This window comes from Rattus norvegicus, chromosome 3 (assembly GCF_021556685.1).
Source record: "Rattus norvegicus strain SHRSP/BbbUtx chromosome 3, alternate assembly SHRSP_T2T, whole genome shotgun sequence".
Taxonomy (NCBI): domain Eukaryota; kingdom Metazoa; phylum Chordata; class Mammalia; order Rodentia; family Muridae; genus Rattus; species Rattus norvegicus.
Genome location: NC_141536.1, coordinates 116,259,400 through 116,277,856, shown reverse-complemented (window position 1 = coordinate 116,277,856; position 18,457 = coordinate 116,259,400). Strand labels below are relative to the sequence as shown.

The window sequence follows — 18,457 nt, the reverse complement described above, 5'->3', positions numbered from 1 at the left end:
TACACATGCACATGTGCATGTGAACACAAAACACATACACAAACGCACTATACACATACAAAAACATTTAAATACTTTGAAAAACTGTGAAGCACTAAATATGTTAGGTTATTTTATCAGCCTGACATATTAACTCAACATTACCAACTTTATTATTATCCATTTTGCTCTCAAAACCAACTTATCTTTACATCTGGAATCTAAATTCAGCCCCACCATAAGCATCTAATTAGGATGTTGACTTGTCTTACTGGAAAAGCCTTCTCCCAGAGGGCAGAGAGCGTTATGAGAAGAATGCTAATGAAGACACGACACGGACACAATCGATTGTGTTAGAGAGGAATTTTGAGAGAATATATGTCATCCTGGTCTGTGGTAAAGAAGGGAAGGAGACTCACACACAGCCTTAGTCAGAATAGGTCTGGTTTTACCACAGAAACAAACTGAAATCTCAGTGATTTGCCAAAACGTAAGATGCATTTCCCATGGCTGCCAAGTCTAACGCAGGTACTCTAGCTTCATGCCTTTACCACAGAAGTATCTGGGTCACATGACCTCTGTGGTTGCTGCATCAAAGGAAGTTGAGTGTGACGAACTAGCTGACCCTGGTTGCATCAGCAGAACTCAATCAACTTCCTGCTCACAGGCAGTTGGCCAGAGTGTGCCATGTGTCCCCAGATTAACTGCAAAGGAGACCAGGAAGACAGACATCCATCAGGCAGTCCCACACATGAGCAGATGGATATTTAGCAAGCAAATTAGCTACCTACCACACAGTGATTCCAGGAAAGCAGACATCAAAAGATTTCAGAGTATTCCAATTATCTAAACAAAAATTTGCATAGGTTTTAAAGACAAAAAGGCTAATAGAAATTACATCAAAATAAATTGCAGTAGTAACTAGCTGCAGCCATTGCATTTTTCATGGGCTTTATTTTAGTCCTTTTATGTATTTCCCCAACACAGCAATATTTAATAATAGACATTTTAAACATACTACTTTTTTAATTGAGAAACAAGTTCAAACTAGAGATAACCATGACACCAATGAGAAAAAGACTCAAAAGGAAAGAAATTCTCTTTTAAGAAATGCACATTTGACCAGAAGATCACAATTACCCCAGAAGAAGGAAAGTAAGAGACAGGCCCAGACACCAGGGTTGCCACACAGGGAGCCTGCTGATGAACTCACTTCTGAAGGGCACCCAGGAGAGAAGGCAAGGAAGAGGTCAAGGCTCCATTACTCAGCACAAGAGGTGAGAGAAAGGGAATTCAGAAACAGAGAGCAGCCATAAGGGAAGGAATGAGCTAAAGCGGAGAGAAGAGGTCACAGCTAGCCAACCACCCAGTGATTCGATGTCCAAACTTCATCCGTGGGTGTCCCTCCTGATGCTCACGTTTGAATCTCCTGTCATCTCCAAGCCACAGCTGACCCTCTGCTCCTGGGCTCCTGGAATATCTTAGTCAAACGCACTTGAGTTCAGGTAGAAAGACTGCTTTGGATACACTTAGAGAGTTGTCATCTCTCTGTGTGCTCTTTTGCAACCTAGAATAGTTCTCGGACTCAAAACTGTTACCTTTAAAAAGACAAAGCTAACTGGGGATGCAGCTCAGTGGTAGCATGCTTAACTAGGACCTCCTGGTCCAATCTCTTGCAGCACAAAAACAAAAGTGCGAAACTGATCAAGTTATGAACAGGCAGAGCTTAGATATCTTCGCACTAATGCTCCAAGAAAGACTTCATGAGGGCTACATGAGGCCCTTTCACTGCAGCTCCTGCTTTCCTCCCAGTCCTCCATTCTCAGCTTACCAACCCATCTCCCTCCACAGGTGGCTCTGAGCTCCAGCCTTCATGCTTTCATTTACTTGACCCTCACAGCATCTGCTTGGTCCAGAATGTTCCCTTTTCTCTCCACACTGAATTATCCTCTTCCAGTCCAAGACTGGCAAGTGCCTCTGTTTCATACCTTTATTACACTTAGCCTCAGAGTGTAATTATCTACATGGGGTCAGGGGTCATCGCTGGCTTCATTGTCAGCTTTCAGGAGATCACTTGATGGAAATGACAGAAAGAAAATGTTCAGAAGCATCATAGATTTCCTTCATTCTTTATAAAAATCTTTGTGTGTACATGTGTGAGAGAGAGAGCAAGAGAAACAGAGAGAGACAGAAACAAAGACAGAGGGGGAGAGAGAGAGGGAGAGAGAGAGAGAGAGAGAGAGAGAGAGAGAGAGAGCACATTCAGACACAGAGACAGCCTTGAGGTTGAGTAGAGACTCTCGTCTGAATCCCATTTCCGCAACCTGCTAACCTTGCAACCTCAGGCTGGTTACTTAACTTTGCTAAAACCTTACTTCCTCTTCTGTAATGTGTGATGGGATGACCTACCTCTCTGGTCTGGTGAGAGGATTAAATTGAGATAACATATTGTAAAACCTGGGAGCTAGTAGGGTGTTGTGGATGCCATCTTTCCCTCCTACCTAACTGTCATAGAATTAAAACTAAGTAGGGCGTGAATGGCACTGAAAGCTCACTTGTCTCTTCATGTTTATGCCTCTGAACAGGCTACGTATCACCTGAAGAGAAGCACACCTCTCCCTTGAGGCAGACAAGTGAATAGTTAATTCCAGGATCTCTATGCCCTCATGAATGTCAAACTCTGTAAATGCTCATATCCCGATAGAACATAGCTATGCATTCACATAATACATAGCCTCTGTGTGCCTTGAATTCATTTCTACATCCCTGTACTGTTTCCAGAATGATGACGACAAGAAAGTCTACCTAAGTTCAAGACAGGATACTCCTCCTCCCCCATCCCCAAGTATCTCTGCCTAGGTTCAGTCTAGGAATGCAGAACCCGGGGACACAAAGAGCCAAACTTTCCTAACAGAAAATTCAGAGTTGTGCTTCTCTCTGCATTCAAGGGATTCCTTTCACATCCAGGTATTGAGTGCTAATTTTAAGGTTGATTCTAAAGACATTTACATATGTTTACCACCATCATGGTACACCAGAAAGCCATGCCAGAGTCCACAGCCATACCCCACTGCCAAACTTTGTTCATCGCAATGGCAGCCTTCCTTCTGTTTTCAGGGTATCACAGAATAAAAAAAGATTTCACTAGAAGAGAGAAGGGAGAAACCCTTTTTCATCTTTGGGGCAGCTGTTGTTTGTTTGTTTGTTTGTTTGTTTGTTGTGGTAAGTGCATTGTTTGAGTACATGTGCATACAATTTATGAGTGAGTACTGAGGCCCAAGGTTGATATCAGAAACCTTCCTCAGTCACTCATCTGATTGTTTGAGGTAGGGTCTCTTAATGCAACCCAGAGCTTGCAGATATAGTCAGTCCAGATTCCCTGGGTCTATTTTCTGACACTGAAATTACAAGCAGGCTGCCATGATCACCCAGAATTTATGTGGGTTGTGGGTATCTGACCTCTGGTCCTCTTACTCCTCTGGATGTCATTTTAACTTCTCAGCCATCTCCCAAGGCCATCTTTTGTTTTTATAAAATTCTAGAATCACTCAGGGTATCTGAGGTGGCAAAGACCTTAGAGTCAATGCATTTCAGCAAAGACTTGCCAGTGACAGTGAGAAAGCATTCTAGGATCCAGACTGACGAGATCTGACCACAAATCAGAATCTGAGTTTCAGGTTCAGGTTTTGTCTGCGTCTAGGTTTCTGTAACCTTCATTGGGTCATTCCGTTCTTCCAGTGTCTTCAGCCGCATAAGGACACAGGAATGGCACCTGTGTATGTGCAGCTGGAGGCAAAAGTGAGAGCATACTGTTAGCCTTAAGGCATTGACACATGAAAAAGATCACTGAGGTTCTTAGGACCCTTACTGTGACCATACACAGCCGAGCCTATAATCCCAGCCCTCGGGAGGCTGAGGCAGGAGGAACAAGAGCTTGAGAGCAGACTCAGATGGATAGTGAGACCCTGTCAAGAACAAGAGAGAGGGAGAAGAGGATGAGATGGAGAGATGAAGAGAAGTAGAGAGAGAGAAAGAATGAGGCAGACAGACCCTTTGGAGCCATAACATCCGAGCCTACAAAGCAAGTCCACCCACCTACCAACGCACATCATTTCCTCTTGCGTGCCTAGTTCTGTGGCTCCTGAAAGGAAAACATTAATGTATGGCAAGGTCTATTGTACCGAATAAGTATACAATATTTATTTCTGAATTATTTAGGAAAGGAGTAAATAAAGCCCTGCCCAATGCTGTCCTCTCCCTTCCCTAAAAGGCTTGGTTTAGATGCTACAGAGCTCTCCCTCTCTGAACTTCCTGCACTGTCTTTCCCCCCTCAGAACCACTTTCCAAGAAGGCCATGTGAAAGAGTAGATTGAGAGGTACACTGACCCAAATTGCCTGTTTCTCAACCAAACTCTCATTTGGGGAATTCTCTATAACACGGGAATGAAGAACCAAGGGTGCTTTCCCAGATTGCCAAAGAGGGCTTGTGCACTGTTCTCAGAAACCAAATGGCTAGGTAGTGACCTTCACTCAAAAATGTCTTCCCCAGTGAAGTTTTCAAAGCCCTGCTTTCCTGAGAACTCTATTTTCTGCAGTGAACTAAGGCATCATGGTGATGACTCCACAGACTCTCAAGTGACTGAGGCCATCATTAGTGTCATTATTTGTGTTTAGTTGCATCTCCATAGCAGCCCACATTCACAATGCACCTTGCAATCGTTTCTTAGTGATTATCCTCACAAGATGTCCGACAGGCAGAAGATAGCAAGATTAACATTTCTGTATTGCCTAGAGGGGAATGAAGGTAAGCAAGGATGTGGAGCTAGCTGACTGCCGTCACTGCTCATAGATCTGTTTAGACACCCGCCCAAGCTTTGGCTCCAGTCTACTTCTGTGCTTGTCCTTCCTTCCCTTACGTAGGATACCACTCATCTTTGAATTTTGTTTATAAATATAACAAGAGGAGGGACAGACTGGACAGCCACATTGGAACTGGAGAGTTTACATATGCAATAGAACCAAAGAACATCTAAACAGCTCCACTCTGTGATTTAAAAGGGCCAGAGGGCGTGGTTCATCCAACTCACGTAAGCTGCTTTACTCCTAGCCTCACAGTTTTGTGTTTGGTTTGGTTTGATTTTTATTCCATGTTTCAGTGGTTTGCTTTTCTCTCTTTGCCACTTTTTTCTTTCCTTGTCTACCACCCACTTCCTTTATTTAAAAGTTACACGGCTTAAATGCCAAGTAGAAAAGCTGAAACACTGCTTTGCTGAGAGTCTATCTCTTAGACTGGCCTGGCGTCTAGGAACTGAAACTGTTTCTAATAAAAAGGCAATGCTGATCTGTGTAAGAATCCATACCTTCCTCTCCCACAACCCCCACTCCTGGGCTGAGGCACTCCCCTGGCTGGGACTTTGTCCCTGCCTCCAAAAGTGGGCAGCTTATCCTCTCTCCTGAACTATCCTGAAGGACACTAGGTAGTGGGACAGAGCTACTTTACCATGATGTGGCTGGGGCTGACAACTCTCCTCTGAAGCTGTCGTCTCTGTAGGAAGTGCGTTAATACTGTTTAAAGGAGTAAGAGGGCCCAGGTCTTTATGTTCAGTGTCACTTTTACCTCCTTTACCTTTAACCAGAAGGCCATTGTTTTATACGTGGACTGCTGACTTATTCAAGCAAATTTTACCCTTCAAAGAGGGGTGGGGAGCTCATTTTTCCCTCAAATGCCCTGCCTTAGCTGCCAATTATCCCTCCCATCTGTATTCAGTCCTGGGGCACAATAAACAAATTAGACCAAAACACAAAGTACAACTATGGAGCACCTGTCCTAGTCCGACTCCCGCTCCGATTTGAGGATGTCTCCCTTCCTCTTCCATTGGTGAGCTTCCTGCCACTCTTCCCTTTTTGTAAGACTACATGTTTATAGTCACATGGAGCAAGCGAGAAATAGGCAGATCAAGCCAACAGCCCGCAGAGTCTTTGCAAGCAACATTATTACCAGTGTATAATCTGTCCTTCTAGCCCGTATCAAGAAGAATGAACACAGAAAGATACGAAGCAGAATTGTTTCCTGTAAATTCCCAATGACACACACTCATGACCACACCTACTACTTGAGGAAGACTATAAAGACAGAGAGAAGCCTGACTCAGACTTAAAGTCTCCAGGGCACAGAGGGAGTCAACTCATTGGCGCTTGAGTCGGCAAAGGTATTGTCCTTATCCCATCTGAGGCTATGAGAATTGTCTTTTGTTTGCTCCTCGACTGTCCTCTCTCAAGACATCTTTCGTAAGGAAAATGGTCTCTTCTTCTCTCCTCCCTCCTCCTCCTCCTCCTCCTCCTCCTCCTCTTCCTCTTCATCTTCTCTTGTCTGATTTAGAGCAGGGGCTGGAGTGAGAGGCTCAGAAAAGAATTCTCTTTCTAGTGATAGAGAACTTAGGGAGCAGCTGAACAAGATTCACGTGAGCGAGTCTATCAGCAAAGCTGAACCATTTTCTGGAGAGCGGACATCTCTCCTGACAAAAATGAAAGAGACCAGCAGGTTCCCACTCTGTGTCTCCCTTGCCTCTATATAAGGCAGACACCTCACTCAGGTGATTTTAATTTTTTTCCTTATTCTGTTCAACTTTTACTAAGTGCCTACTATGTGTGAGGCGATAGACTGGACACAAAGAATACCAAGTTAGAGAAAACATTCTTGAAAACAAGCTAGTGGAAAAGATAAAAGCATACAGAAATAATGTAAGGGAGGATGAAGGAGAATAGAGGAAATGCTGAACATGTGATAAGTCACTACTGTAGTTTCTCAAGAAGAGCAAAGCAGGGTCATTGCCCTTGCAAGCACAGGGTTTAGAGGTGGACTGAGCTGACAGCCACTGGTGTTCTCTTGCAGAAATCAAGATGGCCAAAGTTCCTGACTTGTTTGAAGACCTAAAGAACTGCTATAGGTAAGAAACGGAGTCTTCCTTTTTTGATTCAATGAAGGGCACAAGACTCTTTTGAATCCGAGTTAACTAAGAGTTAATGTGACCAGTCAGGGGACAGGCTGGCAGAGGCTATGGAGATATACATTGACCCTGAAGTCCTGAGGACAGAGAAGACCTAGAAAGACCAGGCATCTGTCATACTAAAAGGATATTTCATTGGCAGGAAAAAACGGAAATTGTAGAAAATTATTTTTGAGGTATACTGAATCTGACATAATTTTATATCAACATCAACGTAGGCACTCTAAAGAGTCAGCAGTGGGTTTTAATGAGCTATTTGAGAGAGAATCCATTCTCAAGAGAACCTGTTCCCAGTCAAAGGAGGTAACGGCTCTCGGGCACATGGATTCACACTCATCGTCAAACCTTACCCTGATACAAAAGACAAAAGAGCAGAGAGTTGAAATTCTAGAACATTCTTAACTAATATGATGTTCTTGTTGTTTACAATTAATGCTAATGCTAATAAAGCTACAAAATGTCAAACAGTAAATGTTTTGGTGAAGACATGAAAGTAAGTAGCGTATGACAAAGTACGCCTGTGATGCATCAAACCCTTTTCTTTTAAAGACCTTAAGTCTTCCCTGAGGTTCTGTTAAGACTCTGGTTCATTAGTCATGCCTGATTTTTTATAAAGCACAAAGCTGTTCTAATAATTACTAATTTCAAATTAGTGACAAATAAATTACTATGTGTATAGTAGACATGAATGTACAGAAGTCTTTAACTTTTCCAAGAGTAATGATCGTGTGTGTGTGTGTGTGTGTGTGTGTGTGTGTGTGTGTGTGTGTGTGTGTGTTCATGTACTCAGTTACTGTGGAGCTTACTCTCATCCTAACAGGACTCAAGTTCTCCTAAGGATGGATTAGCTCTTAGACATCCACTAAAAGTCATTACTGTGTTAGAGCGTTTGAATTCAATGGTGCCTGTGCCTAAATCAGTTTTTAGGAATGTTGTCTGTGTTACCCAAAGTTAATGTGTTAAGTTAGATATGATACTCACTGACCACAGTAAAATAATGGACAAAATATAGTCTCATATTCTTTTTTGACAGTGAAAATGAAGAATACAGTTCTGCCATTGACCATCTGTCTCTGAATCAGGTAAGTACATAATTAGCATTCTTATAGATCTGGGCTCTCTTTTTCTTCCTTTTCTTTCACTCTAGATCCTCTACCAGAGAAGCACAATGAGCATTGAGTAGTATACACTTGTGTTTCCCTGTCATAAATGAGACACTTGCCTCTTCATGCCAGTAGTTAACTGACATTCTTCCTACTCATTTGCTTTTCCGGAATAGAGAACTATCTGAACCCCTAAGAGCTGGGCCAGGCTCCTTCAAAATATTAACTTTGTTCTCCCTAGCCAGTTGTTTCAGTCCAACTCACCTGGGTCTGTCTCTTAACAGACCTAAGGCTAGAGACAACCAGATAGCCCACAGAGCTGAGGTAAAGGAGGCTAGCCAGGAGAAATTAAATGTTACACACACAGACACACACACACACACACACACACACACACACACACACACACACACCAGGTCATATCATTTTGTGTGTCTGTGATACTAGCTTTAAAAGCTGCTTTCAGAAGAACAGTTATACCAAAGGCATCCATGGGAGCTTAGAATCAAGGGAGACCACCTTCTTCAGATGCTCAAGTCCCATATATTAAATGACCCTCTATTTGTATAAAGTATGTATGCATGCATTCTCAAGTGACTTTAAATCATATCCAAGTGTCCCACCAGACCTGCCACAATGCAGACGCTGTGGAAACAATTCTTATGCTTATGAAGCAATGGTTAGATTATTTAGGAAATAAAAAATGCACATGTGCAGTACAGATGTCATTTATTTCTAGAAAATATTTTGACTCTTAAGGCTGGTTGAATTTGAGAATGCAGGCAGGCAAAACAGAGGGCCAAATGTATTTTCTAAAATATTTTAAGCACTCTCAAGTAGATGCCAGACCTCTTAGTGGAAGGTTCTGACTTACCAGGGTTGCATATTAACCTATTTCATTAAAGTGTTTTATTTTTGAGCATAAAGATGGGCTTGCTCCCCAAAAAATAACATGGTTTCAGGGAAATCTAAGCAAGAAAAAGAAAGGAAGGGAGTGGGGAGGGGAGGAAGGACAGTGGAAGGATGAGGAAATCGGGGAGACAGGGAGAGAGGGAAGGAGGGAAGGTAGGAGGGAGGGAGAGAGGGCAATAGAGATCACTCTCGCTAAGCCTGTAGTATATAAATCCTACTGAAGAATCTCATCTCAAGGGCATAGATCACCTCTCAGGTTCCACGTTTCCTCCTTACAGAAATCCTTCTATGATGCAAGCTATGGCTCACTTCATGAGAACTGCACAGATAAATTTGTATCTCTGAGAACCTCTGAAACATCAAAGATGTCCACCTTCACCTTCAAGGAGAGCCGGGTGGTGGTGTCAGCAACATCAAACAAAGGGAAGATTCTGAAGAAGAGACGGCTAAGTTTCAATCAGCCCTTTACTGAAGATGACCTGGAGGCCATAGCCCATGATTTAGAAGGTAAGGAGTAAAATGTGAGATTGAATTTTTCAGTTTTAAGTAAGTGGTGAGAATGGAGTGGAAAGAAAATAAAGCCTGGAACCAAAATAACGACCAAACATTAGCTCAATAACTACAGGGAAGAGGTCAGTAGTAGTTTCTAGAACCCTTGCTCAAGGGTTCCTTTCTTGGCTGTCCTGCAAAGGTCATGTAAAGGTCTTCGGTGGAGAGAAAGCAGTCATGGCCCATTGGCTCATGACCTCTACTAGCTTCTACTGCCTTAGTCATGTTCTGTAATCCCTCTGGGCTTCAGTTCCCCATATTGTGAATAGAGATGACCAAGTCTTTTCTTTTTCTTTTTTTTTTTTTTCCGGAGCTGGGGACCGAACCCAGGGCCTTGCGCTTGCTAGACAAGCGCTCTACCACTGAGCTAAATCCCCAACCCCAAGATGACCAAGTCTTACACCTCACTGGGTTCCTGTAAAGATTAAATAAGCCAATACTTTAAAACATTTAGACTACAAGAATATCTAGTGTGACTTCGCCACCCATGAAATGTCAACCATTGTTATTACTCCCATTGCCTTTATAAATACTACAACACTACTAATTTATTAATGGCATCGCTGTCTCTAAGCTCCAAAACAACCTTCCGCTCTCCTTTTACATAAGAGGAAGCAAGGCTCAGTCTCTAAGTTGGAAGCCCTCACAGCTAATTCAATCTACTCTGACTATGAGAACCCTAGATTTTTCTTTTGTATCTTTACTAGACACTCCTCCACAGGAAACGCAGACCAAGTAGTCAAGTCAATATAAACCCTAGACAACTATACCTCTCTGCCTAGAAGATTTTAAAATAAAGTGTAAGAGAAAATACTATGTCCACTTTGTCACCCAGATTTTAACCCTACCAGCAGCACAGAATGTTTCCTTAAAGTCCTTTCTGCACACAGGAGCACACAGGAGCAAACATACCCAATGCTGTTACGGTTACTACACACGGCCCCATATCCAGCGTTTCCATCTAATGTATTACAGTTTTCAGAGCACACTTTCAACATTGGAGTGACAGTGAATATCTATGTCAATTTCTGTCACCATTCACTTCCTTAGAACAGCATACTAGAGGTAAAATTAGTCAGAACCTGGAGATTAGTGAAGCTACTTATATATCTACCTTCCAATGTAGACCTGTATCCTTGATCATATCTGTGTGTGTATGTGTGTGTGTGTGTGTGTGTGTGTGTGTGTGTGTGTGTGTGGGAGAGAGAGAGAAAGAGAGAGAGGTATTATTTATAGATATGGTGACACATTGTGATATGCAGTTTTTTGGATATTTACTTTTAACTTAGCATATACTCGTCTGAAAATATAGATTGAGAATATTGGTAGTCTTCCTTGTCACTTGGAAACTTGCTAACAGGGCCAAGCATGGTGGTTCATACTTTTAATCCCAGTGGGAGGCAGAGGCACTTGTGAGTTCAAGTCTATTCTTATCTATAGAGTGAATTCCAAGCCAGCCATGCTTTCATAATGAGACCCTGAAGGAAAAACAAGAAAGAAAGAAAGAAAGAAAGAAAGAGAGAGAGAGAGAGAGAGAGAGAGAGAGAGAGAAAGAAAGAAAGAAAGAAAGAAAGAAAGAAAGAAAGATGGCTAACAAAAATCTTAACATTTCTAAAAACTTTCTTTTAAAAAATAAAATAAAACTATTACCTGATGAATTGATTTACCAATAGTACAAACCCTGGTAGAATCAGGCCTCCTAGTGACCAGTCTCAGTTGTTCCACTTGGATTAGCTACCCTGACGGTGCCTCTCAGAACCATGTCTCATGCTTGTCCTGGCATGTGTACGTCATCTTTGTTAGTAACTAGGCGATAACCTGAACTTGTGGTATTGATTTTAGAGACCATCCAACCCAGATCAGCACCTCACAGCTTCCAGAATAATTTGAGATACAAATTGATAAGGATCGTCAAGCAGGAGTTCGTCATGAATGATTCCCTCAACCAAAATATATATGTGGATATGGACAGAATACATCTCAAAGCTGCTTCGTTAAATGACCTGCAGCTTGAAGGTAACAGCAAGTCCGTCGCTCTTCCCCTCTGAGTTTCTTTGCCTCTTTCGAACTTTCGGTTTCCAAAGCACAAAGTTATCTATATCCTGGGCTTAGCACAGTTCTTCTAGAACAGAATGAAGCACTCCACCCCCACAGAGAATCCCTGGGAAGGACAGAATACACATTCTGAAAGAGAGATCACTCCTCGGAACAGAGAGCTTCCTGGCGTACCTTCTCCTTGCTGCTTACAGACGTTCCCTATCCTGATGTTAAAGAAGAGAAAAACTGAGCACCCAGATAGTTAACAAAGCGAACGGGGAGCAGTCAGTCCCCATCTTTTGGAGAACCTGAATGTCAGAATTACGGCTAGCGTTCATCTAGGAAAAGCTTCTTTAACTTGGATAATGTAATGGAAAAGCCAAAAGCCCTTAAGTGCTTTGGGATCTGAAGGATGGGATTCAGTGCCCAACATTTCCTGTTATGCAGATCCGGTTTCCATAATAAACCTGTTCTAGATGCAGAATGCATCATCAGTATACAAAATTGTTTTTAAAGAGCCACAGAAGGAACTTCTTATAATCAGGCAGAGTTCTTTCTGAATAGAGACACTGTGCACACTTCAGTTAACAGGCTCTCTATGACTTTTGCAAATTATTGTGTATTCTATTTCCTACTTATCTCACATGATTTCCTCCACATACTGACTTAGTATTCATATTTTTAAACCCCCATATCTCTCTCTCTCTCTCTCTCTCTCTCTCTCTCTCTCTCTCTCTCACACACACACACACACACACACACACACACCACACACACACTTGCTTTCTGGAGCTACATATCAAACCCAAGCCATACACACAGTAAGCAATGCTCGGTCACTGACCATAACCCCTGCCACTATCGTTCCTGTAATTTACATTACATTTCTGGTGGTACCAGTACAGTCACTTTACTATGCTGGACGTGTGTGTGTGTGTGTGTGTGTGTGTGTGTGTGTGTGTGTGTGTGCAAGAGAGAGAGAGAGAGAGAGAGAGAGAGAGAGAGAGAGAGAGAGAGAGAGATTCTTAGATCACTCCATTTTAAGCCATTAGGAACTCATAAACCAGTAAATGTCAAGGTTTTATTCCACTGCTGTAACCAGAAGAAATCCAGCAAGTATTTGGCCCTGAAGCATTTTACATAGAAAACGTATTTACTCACCTAGTAAGTGCAGCAGGCATTGTAAAGGATGCAATAATGTGTAAAGTCACACACACACACACACACACACACACACACACACACTGCCTCTATCTAAAATCTCTTTATATAAATAAATAATAGTGTACTTACTTTCTTCTTGGCTCTTTCTTTGACAGTAAAATTTGACATGTATGCCTACTCATCGGGAGGAGACGACTCTAAATATCCTGTGACTCTCAAAGTCTCAAATACTCAGCTCTTTGTGAGTGCTCAGGGAGAAGACAAGCCTGTGTTGCTGAAGGTCAGTTGACTTCCATCTCAAACTTGCCCTCATGCACCTCCCACCGTTTGTGAACAGTCACAGTAGGCAGCTGACCCTCCTGGGATGGCAGTATCCTTGCAGCCCAGTCACTACGTGACCCCTTTCCTCCTTGATCTGCCTCCCATCCCAGAGCATCCATTTGTTCTGTCGATCTTTAATCTGACATCCGCCATCTGATTTACATGGTACAGAGCATTATGACAATGCAGACAGCCTTGGAAATCTCAAATGAGCCCACTGAGATCACAGAGGACTTAGCATATGTGAAGCCAAAAACTAGAAGCCACCACACTCAGACCTTAGCTTTCCTACTCCAATGGTTCATTGATAATACTATTGTTTCTCATCCCAGTCCCGTATCCTCCATGACTATCACACACACACACACACACACACACACACACACACACACACACGCACACGCACACGCACACGCACGTGTAGGGTTAGGGTTAGACACACACACATTTTAGCATTAGACATTTCAACCATAGAGAAGAATGTGACTCTCATTCAGTAAATGTATAATCCAGTGCCTCCCATCACCACCTAAAATGTATGTGGGTGTCTGTATTTCTCCGTCAGAGTCAAGTAAAATGAGAGTATTAGCTACTGAGTAGGGCAGTAACTTCATTCATGAATTCCTTCAACAAGCTATTATTTACTGAGTCTTCTCATTTTCAAGCATGGCATTAAAAGTTACAGAGAGTCACCAAAATCCCTAACCTTATGGAGCATAGTCCTCTAGCACAGACAATAGATAAGTCAAACGGACGACAACAACAACAAAGTAAGATGCTGGACAGAAAATGCGTTAGACACCAAGACAGAAAAAGGGCGGAGAGTTATTTAGAGGGAAGGACGAGAGCCATGCTCCCTGAGAGACAAGGCCAGCTAATACAGGATAGGGATGGGATGTCCTAACAGAAGGATCTCAGTCCACTACAAAGACCTGAGTTCCCTAGAGCGTTATGAGCCCACGGGCAGCTGCAAGCATCAGTGGAGCACTCTTGGCCCTGGACGTTTGGTATACAATCAAAAGCCACTGAAGGTTTTCAGAGAGTGCAGGGTGCTGGTGTCATTTATATATCTTGAATGGACAATAGTCCAGAACAAACACACTAGAGGAAGCAGAGAGTCAGCTGGGACATTAGAGGAGAAGCAGGGAAGAAGACTAAGGAATGGGACTGGGTATCATTTGGAGGTAGACTGACCAAAGGAAGGCCATGAAAGGAGGAGAGGAAGAGGTTTGGATAGTACAGGTTTTGCTGAAGCTCGAAACCCAAGGGAAGCTAATCATTTACTTAGATTTAAAAGAATACAAAAAGGGAGTCTGAACAAACGTGGAATCCAAAATACATTTTGCCATGAAGGTTATTATTGGGTTATCTTCATACCCAGAGGAAGAATACAGTCTAAAAAGGTCGTCCCCAGAGCAGGCAGCTGCTCAGATCAGGGAAGCACCGTGGAGTTTCCGTTATTTGCTTTTGTGTACACGCATGGTTAACTTTCAGATTGGATGGAGATGCAGAGGTAGACATCATTCCCATCTCCCACTGTTTTCGTAAAGGTTTAATTTGTAAACTAGGGGTCAGAATGTTTAGAATGTGGACGTCTTAGAATCATCGGTGTTGAGACTTGATGAGCGTTTGTTGTGCCAGCATTAAAGACAGGATGTTCACAGGCCGCACATCTGGATTTAGGGCATTGCCTGTATCATTGACAGTCTTCATGACTCATGAGATTTCTCTCCAATTAACTAAGGAAATCAACTCTTATGGATTGTCTGGACTGTACATCGAGTAGGCATTTGATAAATGTTTGATGAGTGACCAGATGAAGGAACCCGGATCACATCCTGTCAGGCTCTAGAGTGCTGTTTCCCATGAAGGCCAGATGCCAGAGGGTTGCCCTTCAGGGTATTTTTTTTTTTTATTCTCAATGCCTTCTTGTGCACTAACAGAATTCTGTTTTGCTTGTCACAGGAGATTCCGGAAACACCAAAACTCATCACAGGTAGTGAGACCGACCTCATTTTCTTCTGGGAAAAAATCAACTCTAAGAACTACTTCACATCCGCAGCTTTCCCAGAGCTGTTAATTGCCACAAAAGAACAAAGTCAGGTGCACCTGGCACGGGGACTGCCCTCCATGATAGACTTCCAGATATCATAAAAACAGCCTTATTTCAGGAGTCTACTTTCTTGAGAAGTGCTGACAATCTGTATGTACCATGTACAGGAAATGTTCCTCGTCCTAAGTCACTTGCATGGCATGTGCTGAGTCTTTGTAATTCTAAATGAATGTTTACCCTCTTTGTAAGAGAAGAGCAAAGCCTAGTGGAACCAGCCCGACATATGATATTGTTTGTTATTTAAAGAGTACCCTATAGTTTGCTCACTACTAATCATTTTAATTATTATTCTTCATGGTATTCTTAGGAGGGTCAAAAAGACTCTGCTCATATTACAGATGGGCTAACTAAGGGATAAGACAACTGAAAAGTACACTCAATTGCATCTGGAATGGGAATTCACAGACCCATGAAACCTATCTCCCTGTGCACCTTCTGCTTCTAAAGTGCCGGATGGGTAGGATAAAGTTGTAAGAACGTAATGCTATCATTTTCAAAAGGAAGGGGACAATAGCTACATCTTTCCTACCTCAGTGGGTTTTATTCCAGTAAGAGCATTTGGATAAAATCCTTCTGTAACAGACCTCAAGAAGGAGACAGACTGTTGAATGTTATTTTTAAGTTATTTTATATATGTATTTATAAATATATTTATGATAATTATATTATTTATGGCACATCCTTAAATCCTCTGAGCTTGCCAGGCATCCTCAGCAGCAGAATTTTCTAGGTGGTCAGTTAGATGCAGTGTCCTCTGAAACACCATGCTATAGACAGACGTACACTGTTTCCCACATCCGTGGAGCTCTCTTTACATTCTTGTCCTTAGGAGCCCTGCAGTCATGATCACCAATCTGTACTGTTCACTTCGTTCATTTAAAATGATAACTGGGTCAGTCTTTTGCCCTCCTGTCCTTAAAGCTGTCTGGGTCTTCTTACATCATTCAACTCACCTGTAATTAAAGCTAACCATCTAAAGACGGGAAGAACCTAACTGTGACAACCACATCCCTGTTACCTGAAGTTTCTTTTCTAGGATGTAATCAGTGTTTCCTCTGGGTTCCAAATTTGTTCTCAAACCAGGGTGTCACAAAAATATCAACAATAATAATCAACTCATCATTACTATTGATCATAATTAAATAAAGCAAGTTTGAGCTGACATATTTGTTATCTTTTTGTTTGGGTTTGCAATGGGATGGTTTTGTTTGTTTTTGTTTTTGTTTTTTGTTATGCTGTGAAGAGGTTTTTTATTGTTGTTTGTTGTTTTTATTGCCTCACTGCCTAGAAGTTAGGGACAACTGGTTGGCCCTCACATAATTCACTAAAGTTAGCATCCCTTTACAAAACCAGGTTCCTATACAGCTCTGAAGGAGATGTCTCCATCAAATCCCTCCCCTCAGAGCCCAGGGAACCCTGAAGAAGTAGAGGCAGGAGTCGGGGAGACAGAAGGATGTAAGAGGACACCAGGAGACCACGGCCTTCTAAAACAACTGAGCAAAGCCCATATGAGTTCACAGAGCCTGGAGAAGCAGTCACAGGGCCTACACAGGTCTGCACAGGTTTCTGCATGCACACTCTTAACTTTCAGTTTAATGCTTTCATGGGACTCCTGACTGGAAATGAATAGGTCTCTGATTCTTGTGCCTTCTCCAGGGGCTCTTTCATTTTTCTGTTTGCTTGGCTTGTGCAACTTTGATATGATGGTTTTTCTTTTATCTTATATTTTACTTTTTAAAAAAATACCATTTCCATAGTTTTTCTTCCGTTTTTGCTAGCTGCCAGTATTCCCAGATAGACAGCACTGAAAATCATAACATTCCCAGACTCATTAGAGCATACACTCCATGTTCAGTGGACGTAGATGTCCATACAAACTCACCACATAGTGTACCTTCAAAAACAAGTCATGGTTTTATAGATAATGCATCAGACTGGAAGCTGCTTTCCTGGGACCTAGTGAAAAAAGTCAGAATAAGGGATAATAGACTCTATTTTAGAAAGGAGGGTTGGAAATCCACAGAAATAATAATCGAACGGCTGAAATGTGCGGTGACCCCTCACCCAAATTCTTGCAGGTAACCCCAATAAGACTTGTTGCACTGTGGTGGTATCCATACTTTGTTCTGTCATGGAATCCCTACCCGGACTAAGTAGCCATGTGTTACATCTCCCCAGGGCAAGTTTTGTCACACAATGGGTGTACGTCAGGGTGTCAGACCCTATGGAGCTAGAGTTACAGGTAATTGTGCTATCTAATATGGGTGCTGGGAACCAACTCTGGTCACCTGCAAAAACAGTACATGCTCTTAATCCCAGCCTCTCATCCTTTTTTATCATATTAAAAAAAAAACCAAATAACAAAAACTTTTGTGATTTTTTTATTTCCCTCACTCACCTCATAATGTTTAGATATATATGCCAGTGGTAACTCTTCCTTCTCTTTTCTCCGTGATTTTTTTTTCTTTCTAGCAGGCTTTGGTTAGCGTTTTAACTTTACCTTGTTGATGCTTTTCTGTTTAAACAAGCTACTATGTTTCCATGTTTTACTTCCATTCTTAAATTTATATAAGTTTTCTTAAACTTTCCTCATTATTGGGAAATCTGTTCTTTTTTAAACTCTTCTAACCCCTTGCTCTTTTCTCTTCCCACCATAACATTTTTCTCCAATAAATATCTTTTATGAGATCTGCTGCCTCATATGGCTCTCTCGTTGCAAAAAGCCAAGAAGAAATTAATAGAGAAAGGGAAGAAGCAAAGAAGTAGAATGGGGCGGAGGCTCCTGAGCTCCTGAGCTCCTGAGCTGGGCTGGAGATACCCTCCCCTGGAATCTGCAACGGTTCTGCTGAAGAGGCTTCCTCTCAAAACTGTGTGGATTCTGGGCTCTGATGTCTCAGGATGTCCTTCTCCCCTCAGAGCTGTGTAGTTCCTGGGTTTCAGATTCTCAAGATGCCCTTCAAATGGGACACTGTCCCACCTCAGAGCTCTGTGACTCCCGGGCTCCCGTGTTTTAGGATGTCCTTCCCTTGGGACACTTTTGACAGATTCCGCCATTTTTATAGCCGCCGCAAGCTGCTCAGGGAATACACGGAGTGAAGCTATTTCTGGTAGGTATTTGGCCACAAGAATGAAAACAATAACTAATAAGGACCATGCATTTGGCATGCTATTATTTGCAGTCAAAGCCAGCCTAACCGATAGCACAGATACTTAGTCTCCGGCTTGTTTTTCCCCGGTTGTTTAACTGTCACAACCGTCTTTAGCCCAAATTT

General features: G+C 42.3%; 1 protein-coding gene across 2 annotated transcripts; it reads left to right on the top strand.

The window, feature by feature from the left end:
- The first annotated feature begins 5,922 nt into the window (after positions 1 to 5,922).
- Positions 5,923 to 16,349, top strand: Il1a (interleukin 1 alpha). 2 transcript variants are annotated; one of them, NM_017019.2, is given in 7 exon segments: positions 6,136 to 6,188; positions 6,872 to 6,926; positions 8,020 to 8,068; positions 9,280 to 9,508; positions 11,393 to 11,566; positions 12,907 to 13,031; positions 15,038 to 16,346. In NM_017019.2, coding segments are annotated over 6 exon segments (813 nt in total). In that variant the 5' UTR covers positions 6,136 to 6,188; positions 6,872 to 6,879; the 3' UTR covers positions 15,227 to 16,346.
- Positions 16,350 to 18,457: the final 2,108 nt, after the last annotated feature.

What these genes read in the sequence shown, in the direction of transcription:
- Il1a (XM_087648159.1), top strand. Translation starts at nt 6,880, where the DNA reads ATGGCCAAAGTTCCTGACTTGTTTGAAGACCTAAAGAACTGCTATAG. An exon ending in GACCTAAAGAACTGCTATAG is followed by an intron (nt 6,927 to 8,019) that starts GTAAGAAACGGA and finishes CTTTTTTGACAG; the next exon opens with TGAAAATGAAGAATACAGTT. An exon ending in CATAGCCCATGATTTAGAAG is followed by an intron (nt 9,509 to 12,906) that starts GTAAGGAGTAAA and finishes TTTCTTTGACAG; the next exon opens with TAAAATTTGACATGTATGCC.